The sequence below is a fragment of the Schistocerca serialis genome, chromosome 4 (genome assembly GCF_023864345.2).
Source record: "Schistocerca serialis cubense isolate TAMUIC-IGC-003099 chromosome 4, iqSchSeri2.2, whole genome shotgun sequence".
NCBI lineage: Eukaryota > Metazoa > Arthropoda > Insecta > Orthoptera > Acrididae > Schistocerca > Schistocerca serialis.
In genome coordinates this window covers 586,931,640-586,951,275 of record NC_064641.1, presented here as the reverse complement: position 1 = coordinate 586,951,275, position 19,636 = coordinate 586,931,640, and the positions used below count along the sequence as shown (strand labels likewise).

Sequence of the window (19,636 nt, the reverse complement as noted above, 5' to 3'; positions counted from 1 at the left end):
CTTTCAGCGCTGCTATCAATTGTGGGAACGACGACACCGAACAATTTTGCTGGGGGGGGGGGGGGGGAGGCTGTCTAATTGCTTTTCTTACACTACTCGTAGAACTTTAACAGCAGCATTTAGCATGCAGTATGAAGGCTACCGAAAGTCAACTATGCTCAAGTTAGAGAAGGCCAACTTCTACAAACTAGAGAACTACACACCTAACGGGGTACTGTGTTTTTCATCTTTACTGTGTTTGTTTATCTTTCGCACTATTGTAAGACATACTTAGATGTAAGAAATGCCGCTCTAGTACGATCCGCTTCTCAAGCTTTTTCGAGAAACAGAACTTCAATTTGACGAGTCTGGTGACTAACATAGATTGCCGCACTTGAATGTGCGTAAAACAACTGCCCAGTTTAAAATCTGAATGATTAATACCGTGACCGACCATCTCGGCATTCACCAAAATTCTGAAAGTTTAGAGGTTTTATTTTAGAGTTTTTGACCGCATCCCCATTACAGCACCGAGCGAGGTGGCGCAGTCGTAAAATACTACCCTCGCAATCAGGACTGCGGTTATTCGAATCCCCTTCCGGCCTTCCATATTTAGTTTTTCCATAGTTTAGGTAAGCCGATTAAGGCAAATGCCAGAAGCTTCCTTTGAAAAGTACATTGTCGCTTTCTTTTCCTTAGCTTCTACAATCCGAGTTAGCGCTCTGAATCGAATGACCTTGTCGCCGAAATTACGTTATACTCTTAATTTTCATTCCTTCCTTATTACATCGCGGTATTTCTTTGTATGCCCTTGGATACTCTGGCTTCTTTGCTTGTTTGAATGAAATTGTTACCGTTTATGTACAGTAGTTTAAAGATCAGACTTCTTACAGTGAAGATGTTTATGGCAAAGAGGAGCCTGATCGATGCAGCTTTGTGGCCTTCGTCGATCTCTCCCCAAGTCTTGGCGTCGAATCTACTGGCAGCATGGACTATAAACAGCCAGTAATACATGGGACAGCCTCTTGTGCTTGTAGCACACTCAGGCTTGGTCTTAAACTTGTAGACTGGCTGCCCGAGAATTAATTGCAGTTTGGGAAACGCTAGTAGAATACATACAGAATTACAGAAGATTATTCGTTTATTGTTTACTTAGCCTTAAGAGATCAGGGCCTTCATCTACATCTACGTGATTACTCTGCTACACAGTAAAGTGCCTGGCAGAGGGTTCAGTGTACCAGCTTCAAGCTGTCTCTCTACCGTTCCACTCTCGAACGGCACGCGGGAAAGACGAGCACTTAAATTTTTTTGCGCGAGTCCTGGTTTCTCTTATTTTATCGTGATGATCATTTCTCCCTATGTAGGTGGTTGCCAACAGAATGTTTTCACAATCGGAGGAGAAAACTGGTGATTGAAATTTCATGAGAAGATCCCTTCGCAACGAAAAACGCCTTTGTTTTAATGATTGCCACTCCAGTTAACGTATCATGTCTGTGACACTATCTCCCCTATTTCGCGATAATACAAAACGAGCTGCCCTTCTTTGTACTTTTTCGATGTCATCCGTCAGTCCCACCTAATGCGGATCCCACACCGTACAGCAACTCTCTAGAATAGGGCGGATAAGAGTGGTGTAAGCAGTCTCTTTATAGACCTATTGCACCTTCTAAATGTTCTGCCAATGAATCGCAGTCTTTGATTTGCTCTACCCACAATATTATCTATGTGATCGTTCCAATTTAGGTTATTTGCAATTTGTATTTAGTTGAATTTACAGCCTTCAGATTTGTGTGACTTATCGCGTAATCGAAATTTAGCTGATTTCTTTTAGTACTCATGTGAATAACTTCACACTTTTCCTTATTCAGGGTCAATTGCCACTTGTCGCACCATGCAGATATCTAAATCATCTGATGACTTTACAAGACGGTAAATGACAGCATCATCTGCAAACAATCTAAGACGGCTACTCAGATTGTCTCCTATTTCGTTAATATATATATCGGGAACAATAGAGGGCCTATAACACTTCTTTGGGGAACGCCAGATATTACTTCTGTTTTACTCGATGACTTTCCGTCTATTACTACGAACTGTTGATGTATCGCCTTTTGGCTTTTGTCTCGGGTTCTTTGGCTGACATTTGTTTGACGATTTTTGTGGCGTTTCACCGGCATGATGGCCGGCTTTGTCAAAGCTCCACCCTCCATCGCGGGTTACAGGCTGGAGCTCTGTACCCCATCATCAGTCTGCAACACCACCAGGCGTCGTTTTGTTTTGCAGTTGGCATGAGGACCTGGCCTATTGTGTGTAGGAAATTAAGCACAAATTTCACTGTATGTGGGCTGCTCTATTCTGTTCGAACCTGTGTTTTTTCAGTACTAGGCCTCATTTTGCAAGTATGGGAAGAATCAGTTTCGCAGCATGGCAGAGTACTATTCAGTGGTTACAGTGGAATAGAAGAGAAATGAAGCTGTGGTTGCACGGCCTAGCATAGTGACCAACACCCATTTTTCTTCTATGTTTTTTCCGTGTGCTCAGTTTGCAGTTTTTTTGTAGTCCTGAACTGAATACTCTGTTCCTCTACAAAGCAGCTTGAATGAAAGCAAGAGTCGTCTGAAAACCACCTTTGCATAACACAGCCTCTACTTCCAATGCTCAATTTACAGGCTGTGGCTATTAGTGGACCATTTACACGGGTCTTAGGAATTGCACATTGGTGATATTATAGCTTGACAACATTCCTGGCCACACGAATCGCACCATGTGTTCACCTACGTTGACAGGCACTGGAACATGCCAGCGCTTGCAGCAATACATTTCCAGGCCATAAGAGTTTACACAGAAACACTATGATCGCGAAATGGATGGAATGAACAGATGCGGGATGTATACCACAAAGTTGAAACACGATTTTGAATATATAATTTAAAAACAATTCTTTCGAAAATTGGTAAGAGCAGTATGAAAAGACTGTATACTAGTTTCAACCAGACTTACAATCATATTCAAGTTTTTGGTTACTTGTAATGCATACGGCAGTATGAGGCATCCACACTTATAAACTCAAAGTGTAATGTACTTTGACTGATGCCATGGAAGAATGAGTATTGTGAGTGAGCAATTAAATAAAAAATGAATATGTTGCGTGCTATAGCTTTTTACTTCCATTCACACTCACCCCTCCTACTATTACTCCTGCTGTTTTTCGTTACACTCATCTGTAATATTTTGTCTCACCTCTACTTTATTGTTGTTGTTTCAGTTTGTTGACTTGGGCATTGTTACAACTATTGAAGTAAACCATAAAAATGTGGAGAGTGCACGCAAGGGTCAAGAAGTAAGCATCAAGATAGAGCCAATTCCCGGAGAAGCTCCGAAGATGTTTGGTCGTCATTTTGATGAGAAGGATTTCCTAGTCAGCAAGGTTAGTACTACTACATGACTTAATATTGTACAACATACCATATACTTAAATTAAGGACACATGTTACCCAGAACTGTCGTAACATACTCATTGGCGTTTTTTTTTGCTCCATTTATATTGATTGTTTATTCAGTTTTTTGAGTTATAGAATATTTATTAGATGTCAAAAATACCAGCTTAGTTACTAGACAGGTCTGACATCAAAACTGGTGAAGTATGACTGCTGTGTCAGGTAAGTCCTTGTAATGAATGTCAGTTTAGAATGGTTTGACACGAGTGAAGGTATTCAGAAAGCAAGCTTGCATACTCTGTGACTGAGATAGCGGTAATAACAAATATGAAGAGACTTGCCCTGAGCCTAAAAGGCTGATAGTGAACTGAAGATATGGTAGAGGGAAGCTAATTGCCTGAAATGTAAATTATTGAAAAACGCATTGCAACTAATGAACATCACATAAGACAGATAAGTTGTTCCCAAGGAGGAAGTATGCTAGAAATATTTTTACAACTAAAATATCACTACAAGTTTTTAATATGGTACAACACACTGAAGCAGAAAACATTCTGTAAAACTCAGAAATTACCAGCTTTCCTTGATAAGGACAAGAAACTTCTGTGGGTTGCCAAATTAACAGGGAATAGAAAAGTATCTTTGCTGAATACCTACTTTGTTAGTCCTTATTTGTAAACTGGAGAAGTGAAAAAGTGTATTTTGTGAAAGGGCCTCAAATGGTGCAGTGTATTGGTATGTTGCAATGTGTCTTTATATATACTTCACAAGCCACCTTATGGCGTACAACTGAGGATACTTAACACAATCTGATCAAAAGTATATCAACATCTACTAGTGGACATTAATGTGGTACATGTCAACCTTTGCCTTTATGGCAACATGAACTGTACCGGGGACACTTCCTGTGAGATGTCTGAAGGGCTGTGGAGAAATGGCAGCCCATTCTTCCTAATTAACAGATCCAGAGAGGTCCTTGGATGTCGAGGTTTGGAGCAAAGTCAATATTCTAACTTATCCTAATGGTGTTATGTAGGGTTCAAGTCAGGACTCAGGGCAGGCCAGTCCATTTCACAAATATTATTGTCCACAAACCATTGTCTCATACATGCTACTTTATGATAAAGGTGCATTTGTCATTCTCGCACAATCGGTCATCGTCGTCATCTAACTGTTCCTCTACTGTACACACTACACAATGCTGTAAAATGTGTTAAAGACCCCACACCGAGACACCACCATCATATCCATACTTGACTGTTGGCACTACACATACCTGCAGGTAACTTTGTCCAGGTATTCACCAAACCCAAATCTTTTCATCTGATGTTGACAGGGTATAGCGTGATTCATCACTCCACTTCACTCATCTTGAGTCATTGCTCATTTCGTGTTGTCCACTGTCCAGTGATGTCACTTTTTACACCACATCGTCACTCTTTACACCACATCAAGTGTTGCTTAGCGTTAACTACAGAAATATGTGGCTTACGAAGAGCTTTCGATCATTGTAAACCACTCCTATTAACTCTCTACACACAGTAGTCATGCTGTTTGGATTGCTGGTAACAATTTGGGGATTATGATCGATTTCTTTGGATGATTTCATGCGATAGTTTACAACCACTGTCCACACTGCTAGATGGTCCTTATCCGTCAGTACATATGATTTAGCTGTGGTCATTCCTTCATGTTTCCACCTCACAGTCTTATAACCTACTGTGAACTTTATTGATGGCTCTGGAAGGGTTTAAATGTCTCCAATAGACCTGTTACTCAGGTGACATCCAGTGTTAAACTAAGTTCAAATTCACAGTTCTCTTGACTGACCCGTTCTGTATGTTTGCTTTTGTACAGACAATGCAGCGCTCTCCACCTCCTTTTATACTTGTAGATCCTCCTCTTGTGACAGGAAACGGTCAATTCCCCTTTGCATAGGAGTTTCCGAATACTTTCGAGCAGGTAGAGAATGTACAGCTGTCATTTCTCCCATTTCCTGTTCAATTTGCAAATGGTTTACGGCGAGAATGGTTGTTGGTAAGCATACATCTGGCCCGCATCTTCCTAATTGTACCTTAGTGGTCTTGTCCGAGGTGTTCGGGTGGATGAAAGCAATGTATTTGAATTGTCAGAACTTAAACTATAGACCACACTGTGATGCAAAAGACCTCTCTTGCTGTGTGTGCTGCTCGAGTTGGCTGAACATCTCCATGAAGAAGATGATGATTGGTTTTTGGGGTGCTCAAGTGTGGTCATCATTGCCCATACAAAGCCCCAATTTTTACACAGTCCATTTTTTTCACAATCCAATCTAGTCACTGTCACAAGTGATGAAGATGATGACGATGAAGTGATGAGAACAACACAAACACCCAGTCCCTGGGCAGAGAGAATCCCCGACCCAGCCAGGAACTGAACCTGGGACTCCGTGATCATCTCCAGGATGCTTTTGTACGTACTAAATTAACTAAATTAACATGTAATAAAATGTACTGTTCTGATTTTAACGTTCCCTACTTCCACTGTCATTCATATGTGGTACGGATCCTAAACTGATGAGCAATATTCAAATATTGGTTGAGTGGGTGTCTGTCAGTCAACAGACGAGGTCGGCCTGTATACTTTTGTGCTGTACTTGTCCCTTCACGTTTCCTCTTCACTATCACATCAGAAACAGTGGACCTGAGAATGTTTAGGAGTGTGGAAATCTCTCGTACAGATGTATGACACAAGTGACACCCAATCACACGACCACATTCGAAGTCCGTGAGTTTTGCGCAGCACCTCATTCTGCTCTCTCACGATGTCTAATGACTACTGAGGTCGCTGATACAGGGTACCCGGCCGTAGGTGCCAGCACAATGCACCTAATATGAAAAACGTATGTTTTAGGGGGTGTCTGGATACTTTTCATCATATAGTGTACTAAAATACACATGTGATGTCTTCATATCTACAGCGTCTGCTGCTATGAACAGCGTCGCTCATAGATGAATAATGTAGCTGACCTATTATCAGTAGTCCATGAGGAAAGGTCCCAATCTGTCACTTTCCAAATCTTCTGTGGTTTTCTGTAGGAAAAAATGCCGAAAGTACGCAACGAATACAGAAAGCTGAGAGACCTTTTAGATTTAACATTCGTGCATCGGTTTAGGTATTAGGGCTTCTTCTGGACGACAGACTATCCTTATCAAACACGTTAATCATATTGGTACAAAAACAGAAAAAGCTCGCGGTGTTTTACTTGCTGCCAGTCGAGCGTAGAGAGTAGCCCAACTGGACATCCTCACCATCTTGTTGTACAGAGTGATTATCTCTGAAATGGTCTCAGAAGTTTTCTTTTAGCAAATTCTTTATAGCATATACTGCAAAAACTAAGTGTACTTCAATAATTGGCGATTAGGTAATGGTGCCTAGAAGCATTGACGTCGCCACGAACTTGCACCCTTCTAGTAGGAAGTGAAGATTTGCCTCTTGACACCTGTAGAGAACTACTACCTAAAAAAGATCCGTAATAATTAATAATCCTGTCATGGCTAAACCTCAGCTTTTGGCAGACAGAGGATACCCAGAAGAAAGCAAACTTACACAATTGTTAGTGATAAGCTTCCGTTGCCTCACATTCGTATTTCCTTTGACACGGAAGTAAAGATTATGAAACAATAGTCTCCCTCTTTGGGAGTATGTTCCGTACCTACGTCCGGAGATGGAAGCTTGTAACTGTAAGACATTGTTTCTCTTCTTTGCTTTCTATGCTGGAAAAAGTCCCTGTCCTCCCTTTGTCCTTCTTTCTTCCTTGCCTCTTCTCTTCACATTCATCTCCGCTGCGTCGTTTGAGACCTCTCTTCTTCCCTTTCTTTGTTCCTCTTTTTCTTTCCTCCTTGCGCGTGTCGGAAGGCCGACCCACGCGTAGACGGTGACGGGGTATCGCGTAATTCCCCGCCCTGGGTAGACAGGTAGGACACGTAGGACACGTATAGGTACAGGCCAGGCCCACGGAGGGGTGATTATCCGAGCTGGTACCTTCTAACGTGCCGATTGGTCCCTCCGTCCGTTTCTCAGGAGGTGTAACCTGAGGTGTGAACAATCACCTAAGGCGGGAGTGCCCTCAGAGAGGGCCCCCACGAGGAAGAAGCGCGCCATCGGAGACGCTGGTAATCATGGGGGATACTTCCGCAATGGTTTCCTCTACGTCTACATCTTCTGCTCACAAGCGAAAGTTCTATGAGTCTCAGCCACGCATAATTCTTCCATCAGTGCCACAGTTCATAGTTGTTTCTCGGTCTGACGAAGGTCAAGACTTCTCCACAGTCAACCCTTTCATTATTCAGAAAGGTGTCAACGCAATTGCAGGTCCTGTAAATTCTTGTTCCCGATTACGAAATGGCACCTTGTTGTTAGAAACAGTCAGTGCCCTCCAGGCACAAAAATTTCTCCTAACTCATCTGCTACACACCTTTTCTATCAGGGTGGAAGCGCACTACACATCTGCTACACACCTTCCCTATCAGGGTGGAAGCGCATTGCACTTTAAATTCATCACGCGGGGTGGTTTATACATGCTCACTCGACGGATTGTCCAACGAGGAAATTCAAAATTACCTGTCTGACCAGGGCGTAACGGCTGTACATCGAGTCATGAAAAGGGTTGACAAGGACTTGGTACCAACCCGTACTCTCTTCTTGACGTTTGACAGAGTTCAACTTCCATCGAACATTAAAATGGGATATGAGATAATTTCAGTTCGCCCTTACACCCCCAACCCTACGCGTTGTTATCGGTGCAGAGGTTTAATCATTCCAGCCAGTCGTGTTCCAATCCGGCCAAATGCGTTACATGTCTCAGGGATGCCCGTGAGGGCGATTGTCCACCTCCATCCCCTCGTTGCATCAATTGTGTGGGCGACCACGCTGTTTCCTCTAGATATTGCCCTATTTTCAAAGATGAACGAATTATTCAGGAAATCCGAGTGAAGGGAAAGATGTCTATATTTCCTGCTCGTAAGATATTCGCCAGTCGAAAGCCCACTGTGCCCCCAGCAGGTAAATATACCACTGTCCTTGCATCTCCTCAACCTACTAAGGAGGCAGCCACTCAGACTTGTGATCTCACGTTTAGTGCCAAGGTCGTCAGATCGGCTCTGAGCACTATGGGACTTAACATCTGTGGTCATCAGTCCCCTACAACTTAGAACTACTTAACCCTAACTAACCTAAGGACATCACACACATCCATGCCCGAGGCAGGATTCGAACCTGCGACCGTAGCAGTCGCGCGGTTCCGGACTGAGCGCCTAGAGTTGCTAGACCACCGCGGCCGGCGTCGTCAGATCGGCCAGCGCAAAGATCGCCCGTTCAGCCTCCCCACTATCACCTGTTTACTCTACGGTTCACCCTTCATAGGCTCCTGCTAAATCACGAGCCCAAAAATCGGACGCCCGGACTTCAAAAAAAGAGCCTACTCGCGAAGATTTTTTACATTCCCCTACTTCACAACCATCGATTCCTCCCTCATCTCAGCGTCCAGTTCCAAGAACGCTCATAAGAAATAAAGTTCATCTCCTCCTCCGCCACGGCGTGTCTCATCTACAGCGCCATCCGACGGTAACCGCCCTTGGCCGTCTTCCGTGTCGCCGAGGCTCACCGCTGGCGGCCGATCAATCGGCTGATCGTTGGTGGCAGGAGCTGCCCCCGAACAACGTATGGATCAGGGTCTTCCCTGCCTTTGGCAGAATGCCGTTCCACGCTGTCGGCTGCCGGCTCTCAGCGGTCGTTGAGGTGACAACAACTGTGGTAAGATTCTTCCCTTTTCTGTCCACCCTATGTCAATTATCCATTGGAATATCTGCTGCATTCGAGCCAATCGGGATGAATTGTCGATCCTCTTACGATCCTACTCCCCAGTCGTCTTCTGTCTTCAGGAAACAAAGCTGCATCCCCACGATCACTTTGTTTTCCCTCATTTGCAGTCAGTCCGGTTTGCTTCCCCCCACCCCCCCCTCCCCTCTGTTGATGGCACTCCGGCACATAGGTGACATGATTCTTATCCCTGATACTGTCCATTATCACCCAATTCCCTTAAAGAGTTCCTTCCAAGCTGTCTCTGTCCGTCTTTCCCTTTCTGGATACACCTCCGATTTGCCCCGGCGCCCCCTAGTTCCTTGGTGGAACGAGGCGTGCCGTGACGCAATACACGAGCGGAGACGTGCTCTTCGCGATTTCCGCCACCATCCTACGTTGGCCACCTTTATCCGCTATAAGTAGTTACGTACGCGATGCCGTTGCATCATCGGCGATGGCAAGAAGGCAAGCCGGGACTACTGTACCAGTTCCTTTAACACCTTCACTCCCTCCTCAGTAGTTTGGAGTCGAATTCGACGGTTATCCGGTGCGTCTAGTTTCTCCCCGATCACTGGGCTCACTGTCGCCCATGATACCTTTGTGGACCCAGTCGCAATTTCTAACTCATTGGCTTAACACGTTGCTGAGATTTCAAGCTCTTCAAATTACCCGCCAGCCTTTCTCCCGAAGAAACGAGCAGCGGAAGTGCGACCTCTTGCTTTCTCCTCTCAAAATAGCGAAAGCTAGAATACTGTTTTGTCTATGCGGGAACTTAAGCGTGCACTCTCTTCTTCTCGCACTTCCGCCCCAGGACCGGATGGCGTCCACGTCCAAATGTTGCTGCATTTATCATAGCTTAGTGTGCGTTACCTCCTTTGCCTTTATAATCGAATTTGGGCCGATAGTACCTTCCCCAGAAGATGGCGTGAAGCTATCGTTATTCCTGTCCCGAAACCTGGAAAGGACAAACATCTCCCCCCTAGCTATGGCCCCATATCTCTCACGAGTAGTGTATGTAAGGTTTTGGAGCGTATGGTTAAAAAATGGTTCAAATGGCTCTGAGCACTATAGGACTTAACTTCTCAGGTCATCGGTCCCCTAGAACTTAGAACTACTTAAACCTAACTAAGGACAACACACAACACCCAGTCATCACGAGGCAGAGAAAGGAGCGTATGGTGAATTGCCGTTTAGCCTGGTGGCTGGAGCCCCGAAACCTTTTAACACCTGCGCTATGCGGTTTCCGAAAGCATCGTTTTGCAGTTGATCATCTTGTTGCTCTCTCCACTTATATCATGAACAATTTTCTCAGGAAACGCCAAACGGTAGCAATATTTTTTGATCTGGAGAGAGCATACGATACCTGTTGGAGGACATGCATCCTCCGCACACTGTTCTCTTGAGGCTTTCGAGGTCGGCTACCCCTTTTTATTCGTGAATTTATGACAGAGCGCACATTTAAGCTGCGGGTAAACACTCCTCTCTTCCGTACTTTCTCCCAAGAAAATGGGGTGCCCCAGGGCTTCTTGCTAAATGTTGTACAGTTTGCCATCGCCATAAGTCCAATTATGGATCGTCTCCTTCCTGATGTCTCGGGCTCCCTCTTTGTCGACGGTTTTGCTATCTGCTACATCTCTCAACGGACCAGCCTTCTTGAATGACGTCTTCAAGCATGTCTCGATCGTCTCCACTCATGGAGCATCGAAACCGGCTTCCGATTTTCTCCCAGTGAAACAGTCTGTGTAAATTTTTGGAGTCGTACGGAGTTTAATCCGCCTTCCCTACATCTAGGCCCTGTCGACCATCCGTTGGCGATCGTCGCTAAATTCCTGGGACTTATGTTTGACAGAAAACTGTGCTGGTCCTCCCACGTTTCATATCCTCCGGCTCGCTGTCTGCGATCCGTCAACACCCTCCGTGTTCTGAATGGTACGTCCTGGGGAGCGGACCGAGTGGTGATTCTCCTCCTGTATCTCGCCTTAACGTGCTCGACATTGGACTAAGACAGCCTAGTTTACTCCTCAGCTCGGCCGTCTATTGTTCGGCGTCGCGACACTGTCCACCACCGTTGATTGCGTTTAGCGTCTGGAGCTTTTTACACTAGCCCCGTGGAAAGCCTTTATGCTTAGACTGCTGAACGCTGTCCAATCGGCGAGCTGTCCTTCTGAGTCGTTACGGTAGTCATCTGTCTTCCGTGCCTGCTCATCGGGCCCATGCCCTTTTTTGTCGATGCCTCCTTGGATTTAGGGTATGCAGGCCGCTCTTCCTCTCTACTACCACCGGGAGTCCGCTTCCGTCAACTGCTATGTTCTCTTTCCTTCCACTTACCTAAAACTTTCTTGACAACTGGGGATACTGCACCACCTTGGCTTCGCCCCAGGACCTGCCTACTCCGTGACCTTTGTGAGCTTCCCAAGGATAGTACCCCTCCTCTCGTTTATCGTCGGGCATTTGCTGCTCTATGCGCGCAAATGGAGGATGCCACATTTATTTACACTGACGGCTCAAAAATAACGTTTGGTGTTTGGAGTGTCTACGATCTCTACAGAATCGGAGTCATACTCTCCCACATGCAGCGAACATCCAGAAGACGACGGAGATCTTAACCACATCATTTTAGGATGTTCTAAATATGCTCCACATCAAAACAAACCGTAGGAAAACCTTTAAAAACCCCTTGCCAACAAATTTTAAAATAGTAATGAGTCAAAAAAACTTTGAAATTAACATCAGTATCACATTACAAACAAGAAGGGAATATAAATCTCTGGCTTATCAAATACTGACATTTGTAAATTTATATTTTTATAAAATAGCGATCTGTTTAAGATTTAACCTTAACAAGCAGTTGCAATAGCTGTAAAGCTTTCGACAAAAATGCAACAAAATTAATTTTAAAAAATCAGTGGAGAAAAAAGCAGTGGGCAGACCGAGGACAAGACGATGAAAATGAAACGGCAATATTAATGTATACCTCAAATCCCAAAAGAAGGAAGGGAAAAACAGCCACCATTTGCGTAATGCAGTGAGTCGAAGAGAAATGTGACTGGTATTACGAATCATGTCGCTCATTATTTATGCATATAGAAAGTACTGGTACTTATTAGCTCAGAATACGACCACGTTAATGAAAATTTTACTAGCCATTACTAAGCCAAGATGTGGGCAACTGTCTAGTTGCAGAGGGTCTCACCATAACTATTCTGTTCGAGTATATCACACTGCTTTAGTGTGTCCTAGAATCCCTTGACACTTGTACGCAACTTGTTGACGGATTTCCATAGATAGATAGATAGGTTGGTTGATTTGGGGGAATGGTACCAAACAGCGAGGTCATCGGTCGCATCGGATGAGGGAAGCATGTTGACGGAAGTCGGCAGTGCCTTTTTAAAGGCAAAGACACTTGCCTGAAGCGATTTAGGGAAATCACGGAGAACCTAAATCAGGATGGCCGGGCGCGGGTTTGAACCGTCGTCTTCCCGAAAGCGAGTCCAGTGTGCTAATCACTGTGCCACCTCTCTCGGTATTTCCACCGAGCGCAATACTCTTCGTAATCAGGAGATTGGAGATCATGGGCTCGTTCGAGATGGATGGGAGATCATGGGCTTTGCGGCACTGCCGTGATTTACATTACAGCTGCACTATCCATTAACCCAGTAGAGTCTTGAAATATGGTCTCCAGTTGGGGATGATCAAATGTCATAGACACCTTTTAATATCTTTGTAGTTTCAGTAATACCACGCCGATTCGGAAAGAGGTGTTCCCGTAAGGTGTTCGTTTTAAAAGTCAATTTGTTACGTTTAGGATAACATAACTAGCTGACGTGAACTCGTTTGTACCAAATCGGACAGACGGAGGATCAAGCCAACTAGCAGCGTGCTAGAACTATTCCCCTTGACAAGCACTGCGATCGGTCTTAATGTAGGGGTCAGTCATTTTTCCTCAGAACGTATTGGGTCGGCGGTTGTTCTCCAGCTCTCGTGGTATCGATACTTAAGCAGTAAACGCCTCCACAACCCGTCACCAGTGTCTTCGGCATTCGGTATCATCGTGTTTTTCCATTGATTGTCATGCTGTTCAAGAAATGATTAATGGCCTCGCAGCTGCAACTGTGAGCCCGTCTTGCTTCCGACAGTAACTGCTGTTTTTGTAAAAGGGGTAGCTCACGTCTCATGGGCACGCTGCTGGAGAGTATCAATGGACGTGCGTTGGCTTGAATGGAAGCAGCTTGTGTGAATGGGCTATGTTGGTCACCAGCTTGTCTGTCCCTTCCTGCCCTCTCCACCGCAGGTTTGCAGAGCGCCGCGAATCGATAGGCCGGCACGTGTCAGCCGAGGGGAGACGCGGGTCGACGCACCCGAACTCGCCTCTGCATCCAGCTGCCACGTGGAAGACCTGCCCCATTTTACAGGACACGGCTACACTTTTTTTCAGAAATTAGCAGTTTTTTATCTGCTTCATTCAATTATGAATACACTCCTCGGGCAGAATCCGCACAGTATCGTGAAACGAGCGTTTTCCTGTTCTGACACACTCTTTCAGAAACACATCTGTAGTGCTTGCAATTATTGTCCACATACTTCTATAAGTGGACATTGGATACAAGCAAATTTGCGTTGAAAGTGCCCCTTCTTTGCTCAGCAGACGAAGTTTTGTGTTACTTATGTGTGGTGCAATCACACTATGTAAACTTGCTCCAGTGATTTGTCACGGACAGAGCTACTAACTCGTTGGAACACTGCATCGTCCAAAGGACGTTACATCAACACAGTACCAGGCTGGTCACTGACTTATAATCGATCCACGCAAAGAGTGCGCCAGATGATGAAACTAATATTACACCGTGTTTGCTTCAGTGAGAAACTAACAACTGTGTACTCAGCGTAAGTGGGAAGTGGAAGTAGAGAGTAAGCACTTATGGTAAGGTTCATAATATTTTCCTCTTAGGAAGCTTACAAAAGCATAAGGAACAGAAACAGCCTGTACGCACTACGCATCACATTGTTCAAGAATAGATTGTTTTCATGACAGGCACATACTTCGATTGGTCAAGCGGTACAGTGGACTCAGGTCGCTTCCAGAGATATTACCATACTAGACGAAAACTAAAGACAACGCCACTCTGTTACACTGTCAGATTTCCGGAAATGGATAATTTTACAAGATGTTCGAATTATATTGTCAACAAATTCTTCAAGCCCCCTAAAATCCTCAAATTCTCTCTCTGATGAGTGCTAAATGGCGTTAGGATTTAGGTCAAACGGCTGTGGAGGTCACGATAAGGAAATTTGAATTAAGTAGGGGCTTTTACAGAAGTTTGATGAATTAGTGAACACGTTCTGAGATCATTACAAAGAATAACTTATTGTCTTGATCAATTTCGTGGAAGGGGCACCTCACGGCTCTGTAAGCTTCAGCTCGAGGGCATGAATGGCGGGGCTGGGAGAGGGAGGGTAGGTCATCCACGTGCCGCCTCGCCTGACCCACTTCCAGCCACCCATTCACCTTTCCCGGGCTCATTCACAGCAGCTCCCTTTCGTTGATGATCCAGCAGTTGCTTGACCCGGCCTCTCGCGTCAGGTCATGCTGTTATATTTGAAACAGGTTATTTACTTTGTTATAAAGTTTGCTCCTTTTTCCGAACGGATTCCCATAAACTTGCGGAGTATTTTCTTGTTTCAGAAGGCTTTTAATGACTCCGATAAGACCGCCGCGTAACTTTTTCTTAATTGAAGTAGTTTTGAAGTTCTGAAAGTGGCATTGAAATGTGATAATTGAGAGCGTCGAATATCGGTGCGTCGTGTTGTGAACGGGGCGGATCCTGGCGTGTTGTGAATGAAGTAGGCCAGCGAGCAGGGGGTTGGGGCGGCTCGGGGGCAGGCACGTGCCGGCCCGGCCGGTGTTGCCCGCCTGCTCTCTCACTCGAGTCTCCGGCAGCCGCTGCTTCCCCCAGCGCGCGCGGCCGCTCGATATGACGTCACGGGTCTCCTGCACGTGACGTCACACCATTGACCGGGACAAGCACCCCTAAACCGGCACGTGGCACCACCACGCCATTGATTTTGGCCTACAGTCGACCCAGTGACCCACTTGTCCATTCACGAGGCCACCGCTCGCTTCATTCAGCAGTGGCCTCTGTTGAGCTCGAGCCGTTTCATTCATGTCGTCGGCACCCTCCTCTATTCTTCTGTCGATAACATCCCCGTAGCTTGCGCCAGAACGCCGTCCACGTAATTATCAGGTAGTTACTGGAACAAATTAATTTTTCCTGCGCCTACCTGTCAACATGAGTCATGAAGGGAACGTTTTCTAATCGCAGAAGGTAATTTGTCAGCAGTTTATGCCTGGGAAATTCCCATTCTATTAGCTTCGCGGTCATCTCTTGTGTAAGTTATTTTGTGCTTGCTTCTCTGATAATTTTGACTAATCGGAATGTCATTATAAAATTAATTAAGAAGTGATAAAATACTTTTAGGTAATAGATGTCACGCATGCCTTACTTATAAAGGGATCGTTACTCCTATCGAGCGGTCGAGGAAGACGTAGGGCTCATTTTCGGGCGGAGCGCAATCAAAATTCAGTCGGGCCAACCAGCTTTTTCGGCGTCTAAATCATTTGACAAATTCCGGAATGGCCCCTTCAGCAACTGTTCTGCCGTTTTCCTTTCCTGTCGTTGTGACATCTGACCTTATACTTGGTCTGTAAAAATCTATACGTCATCGAGAAGTGTTCTCAGCTGTGTAGGTATTTCCCTTGATTGTAATCACAAAGATAGAACTTTGTTTACATCGTTCCCTCTTTGGGAAGAGAACGAGTGAAGTATCTGTGGCCTGTTTTAGCGGCGTGTAGAGTCTCGTCCAAAAGTCTGCAACAAGGAATATAGTGGCCTGTTGAAAATCTGGCCCATCATAGAGCCTCGGATCTTTGCAGCCAAATACCAGGCAAGCTGGTCGTGCGCGGAAGGGAATCCCAGTTGAGAATGAATTGGAGGGGGTTACCTATACCTACATTTGCCTTATAACCAAGGAAAACCTCCCGAAATCTTTGGTCGAAACCGGGGGATTGGAACTACATTAAATTTCCTTCTGGGACAACGTTACCTGCTGTCCACTGTCAAAGACAAATAAAAAAATAAAAGAAAAAAAGATTTGTTGCTAGAGCTCATTCGTATATTGCAGAGACAACGGTCACAACTGTGAGAATGTGTTGTTGGTTAACATTTGAAACTTATTACGTAGAGATTAATGTGTTCCAGCTGCTTCAGCAGCCATGCTCTCTTCGTGCCCGGCAACAGTGCTGCTCCACGTGTGACCCGATTCCCGAGGGCGGCCCGCCACGTGCCGCTGTGACGTCAGGGGTGCGTCATTCACGAAGGGGTAGCGACCCCCATTCATTCGAGAGCCCCGGCAGCTCAATGGGCCTGGTAGCTACTGTCCGCGAACTTCGATGCCGCGCAGAAATAACGAGAAAGCGCTTTCAACTTCGTGGCATTTCGCCATTACCATAGACGGCAAATACTTTATACTATTGTTGAGGCGACGTCCCGAATTTACTGTAATCTGTGTTTGTAATATTCGAAACGAGGTAACGTCTGGCGCTCATTACGGGCGTCATACGTACTGGTAACTTTTATGCTACGCAAACAAGTTGGTAATAGATCTCATCTCAGCTATCGCCTCTTACTATCATGAAATCGGCCGTCATCTGCATGCAGTGTGGGATAGTAATGTGCTTGAATCTGCCCTCCAAAAGAATCTGTTGGGATAACTTCGGATGTATAAAATTATTTGCCTGACTATTGGGAGAACGTTAAATATTCGGCGTCAAGCGCGTGACACCTTTACGGTTCAATCCTAGAAACCGTAAAGATTAGTATGTTGGTTTTCTTAGCTTCGGATTATTCACCCATAGGCTAGCGAAAAAGTATAGAGAACGTTTGAAATTTGGTGTACAGTTCGTTGGAAGTCGCTTAATGCTCTCACTGTCAAAGATTGGATTAGTATATTGTGGGTAATTCTTACCCCGTTTTAAGCAAAAGTTAATTTTCTAAGCATTACAATCTTTGTTATGTAATATCTGCTGAACTGTGTGTCGTACACTGATGTAATTGTGCAGGTATATTCATTGGTATACATGGATACTGCCTGTAAAGTGTGCTGCGAATAGAGTTATTAATAAAGAAGTACGAGCTGCTGAAGTTTTTCTACGTAAACAAAGAAAATGTAGTTAGCGATAAACATTTTTCCTTTCATTGTTCTGAGGAGGTTATTAACGAGAAAACGTTTTGTAAAGGTATGAAACTGTGTGTAAAGTTTGCTGGAAGTCGCGAAGTGCTCTAATTCTAAAATATACGGTGAATATAGTCTGAGCAGCCTTAATTTGTGCGTCGTGAGTTACGATTTCCCAAGACAATTATTAACTGTTAAACCTTCAACAAGTAGATTACGATGCAATTTTAAATTTTTAAATTCAGTCGGTAATTATACGGAATATTGCAAATGAAAATTTTGTTTCCATGTAACCTTTACATAGGCTATCTGCAACTAGTACTGTATTACTGGTTAAGATGTTCGTAATGTAGATAAGTTTTCGATTTTTAAATTTGTGTAAAACTATGTGGCAATTAACACCCAAACCTCCAGCTGTCAGACCCTCAGATCGGTATCAAACGTTGTGTGTCGATGGAGCATCAACCAACACACCGATCAAGTTCGTGCTGTGTGCTGTCGTCCAGTAGAATAAACGTAAACGGTAATGAAAAGCAACACCAGAACTACAGATTATAGGAAAAGCCTTTCAGTGAAAATTTAATATGAATAACTCTGGTAGGTGAGTCGGTAGAGCGTCAGATCGACGTAGCAGTGGTCCCGATTTCGAAACTCACTGAAGGTGACTTTTTTATTAACAGTTTACACATGAAATTGTTACATGGGTGGACATTTTCTGACATGTAAAAGGACGTTTCGGAGTTTATAACAGTGTGTTTTTGCAGTCTACTTTCGCTTCGTTAGTTGAAAGTAGCAAACCTACAGCTTATATTTGTATAGGTGACACCACGCGTACCTATACAAATGTGCTCTGTAAGTTTTCTACTTTCAGCTAACGAAGCGAAAGCGCGCTGCCAAAAGAACATTGCTATAAACTCTGAAACCTCCATTTGCACGTCACAAAAATGTTATCCTATATAGCACTTTCACGCGTAAACTGTTAATAAGAAAAAGTCGCCTTCTGTGAGTTTCGAAATCGGGACCTTTGATACGACGATTTTACGCTCTACCAACTCACCTACCAACTCTTTACATTAAGAGCCCACACATACGCTTTTCCTGTACTCCGTAGTTCTGGTGTTACTTTTAAGTACCGCTTATGCATGTTCTACTGGACACAGCACATAGTACGAACTAAATCGGTGTTTTGGTGAAACTCCATCGACACGCAACGTTTGATACCGATCTGAGTGTCTGACATCAGTAGGTTTGGGTGTAATTAGTTAAAATCATTTTCGCAGATTACATAACTACGATTTTTGCTACTCTCTATATATTATTCAATGAAAAGTAACCTTATGCTACAATATAGATGTAAATTTTGGTAGACGATATTATTTTGCTATCTCGCAGTAAATATGCAGACTGAGTATGAAACCTAATCAACGTTATAATTATCACTGTTCTTCTATGATACCAAATCTTTAGCGTCTCCAGTTCTAATAGTCCATAGTTTCCTTCTTGGTGCTACTGTATTTGCTCTCGTCCATCACGTCATTTGAGGTCTTTAATCTTTTCCTATCTTACCTCCTCTTCCCTCCCACATACAGTACCTTTCTAAGATTGTTTTTATCGTATCGTAAAATATGCTCTGTCCTGTTTATTGTTCTTTTTATTACTCACTGTAATTGTCTGCCCTTCCTCACTTCTCAGTACCGCCTCGTTTTTATCCTAGCAGTCTAACATTCTTTTCCTCCTGCGCCACGTTCACATCTTAAATATCCCCAGCCTTACTGTCTTTTTTCCTCACTGTCCACCTTTCAGTATCATACAGAATCGCACTCCGTACGAAACACAGTATTATTCGTTTCCACAAATCTTTGTCCATATTGCTGCAGAAAACTTCTCTTCTTCGCCATTGCAATCCTGATTTTAATTTTTATGCTGCGCTTGCAGTCCAAACTTTGCACATGGTCTAGTATTTCTCCATCCAGCAGTATCTTTACTCTTTTTATTTCATTCTAGCGCTGTTACCTTTGTTTCCTTTTTATTAATTTTTATCCCCCAGCTTCAGTGACGTCTTTTTCCTACAGCTTTTACTCATTCGTTGCTAGAAGAACGAAGAGAACCTTCACAGTCACTGATACATAGATTCAATGAAAGTAACATCT

At 44.2% G+C, this 19,636-nt stretch overlaps 1 protein-coding gene across 3 annotated transcripts in view; it reads left to right on the top strand.

Moving 5' to 3' along the window:
* The window catches only part of LOC126475336 (eukaryotic translation initiation factor 5B), a 425,184-nt gene that overhangs the window by 347,626 nt on the left and 57,922 nt on the right, over window positions 1–19,636 (top strand). For all 3 annotated transcript variants that reach the window (XM_050103135.1, XM_050103136.1, XM_050103134.1), the window contains exon 20: window positions 3,245–3,406. In XM_050103135.1, the coding sequence (XP_049959092.1) occupies window positions 3,245–3,406 (162 nt within the window). The remainder of the gene's footprint in view (window positions 1–3,244; window positions 3,407–19,636) is intronic.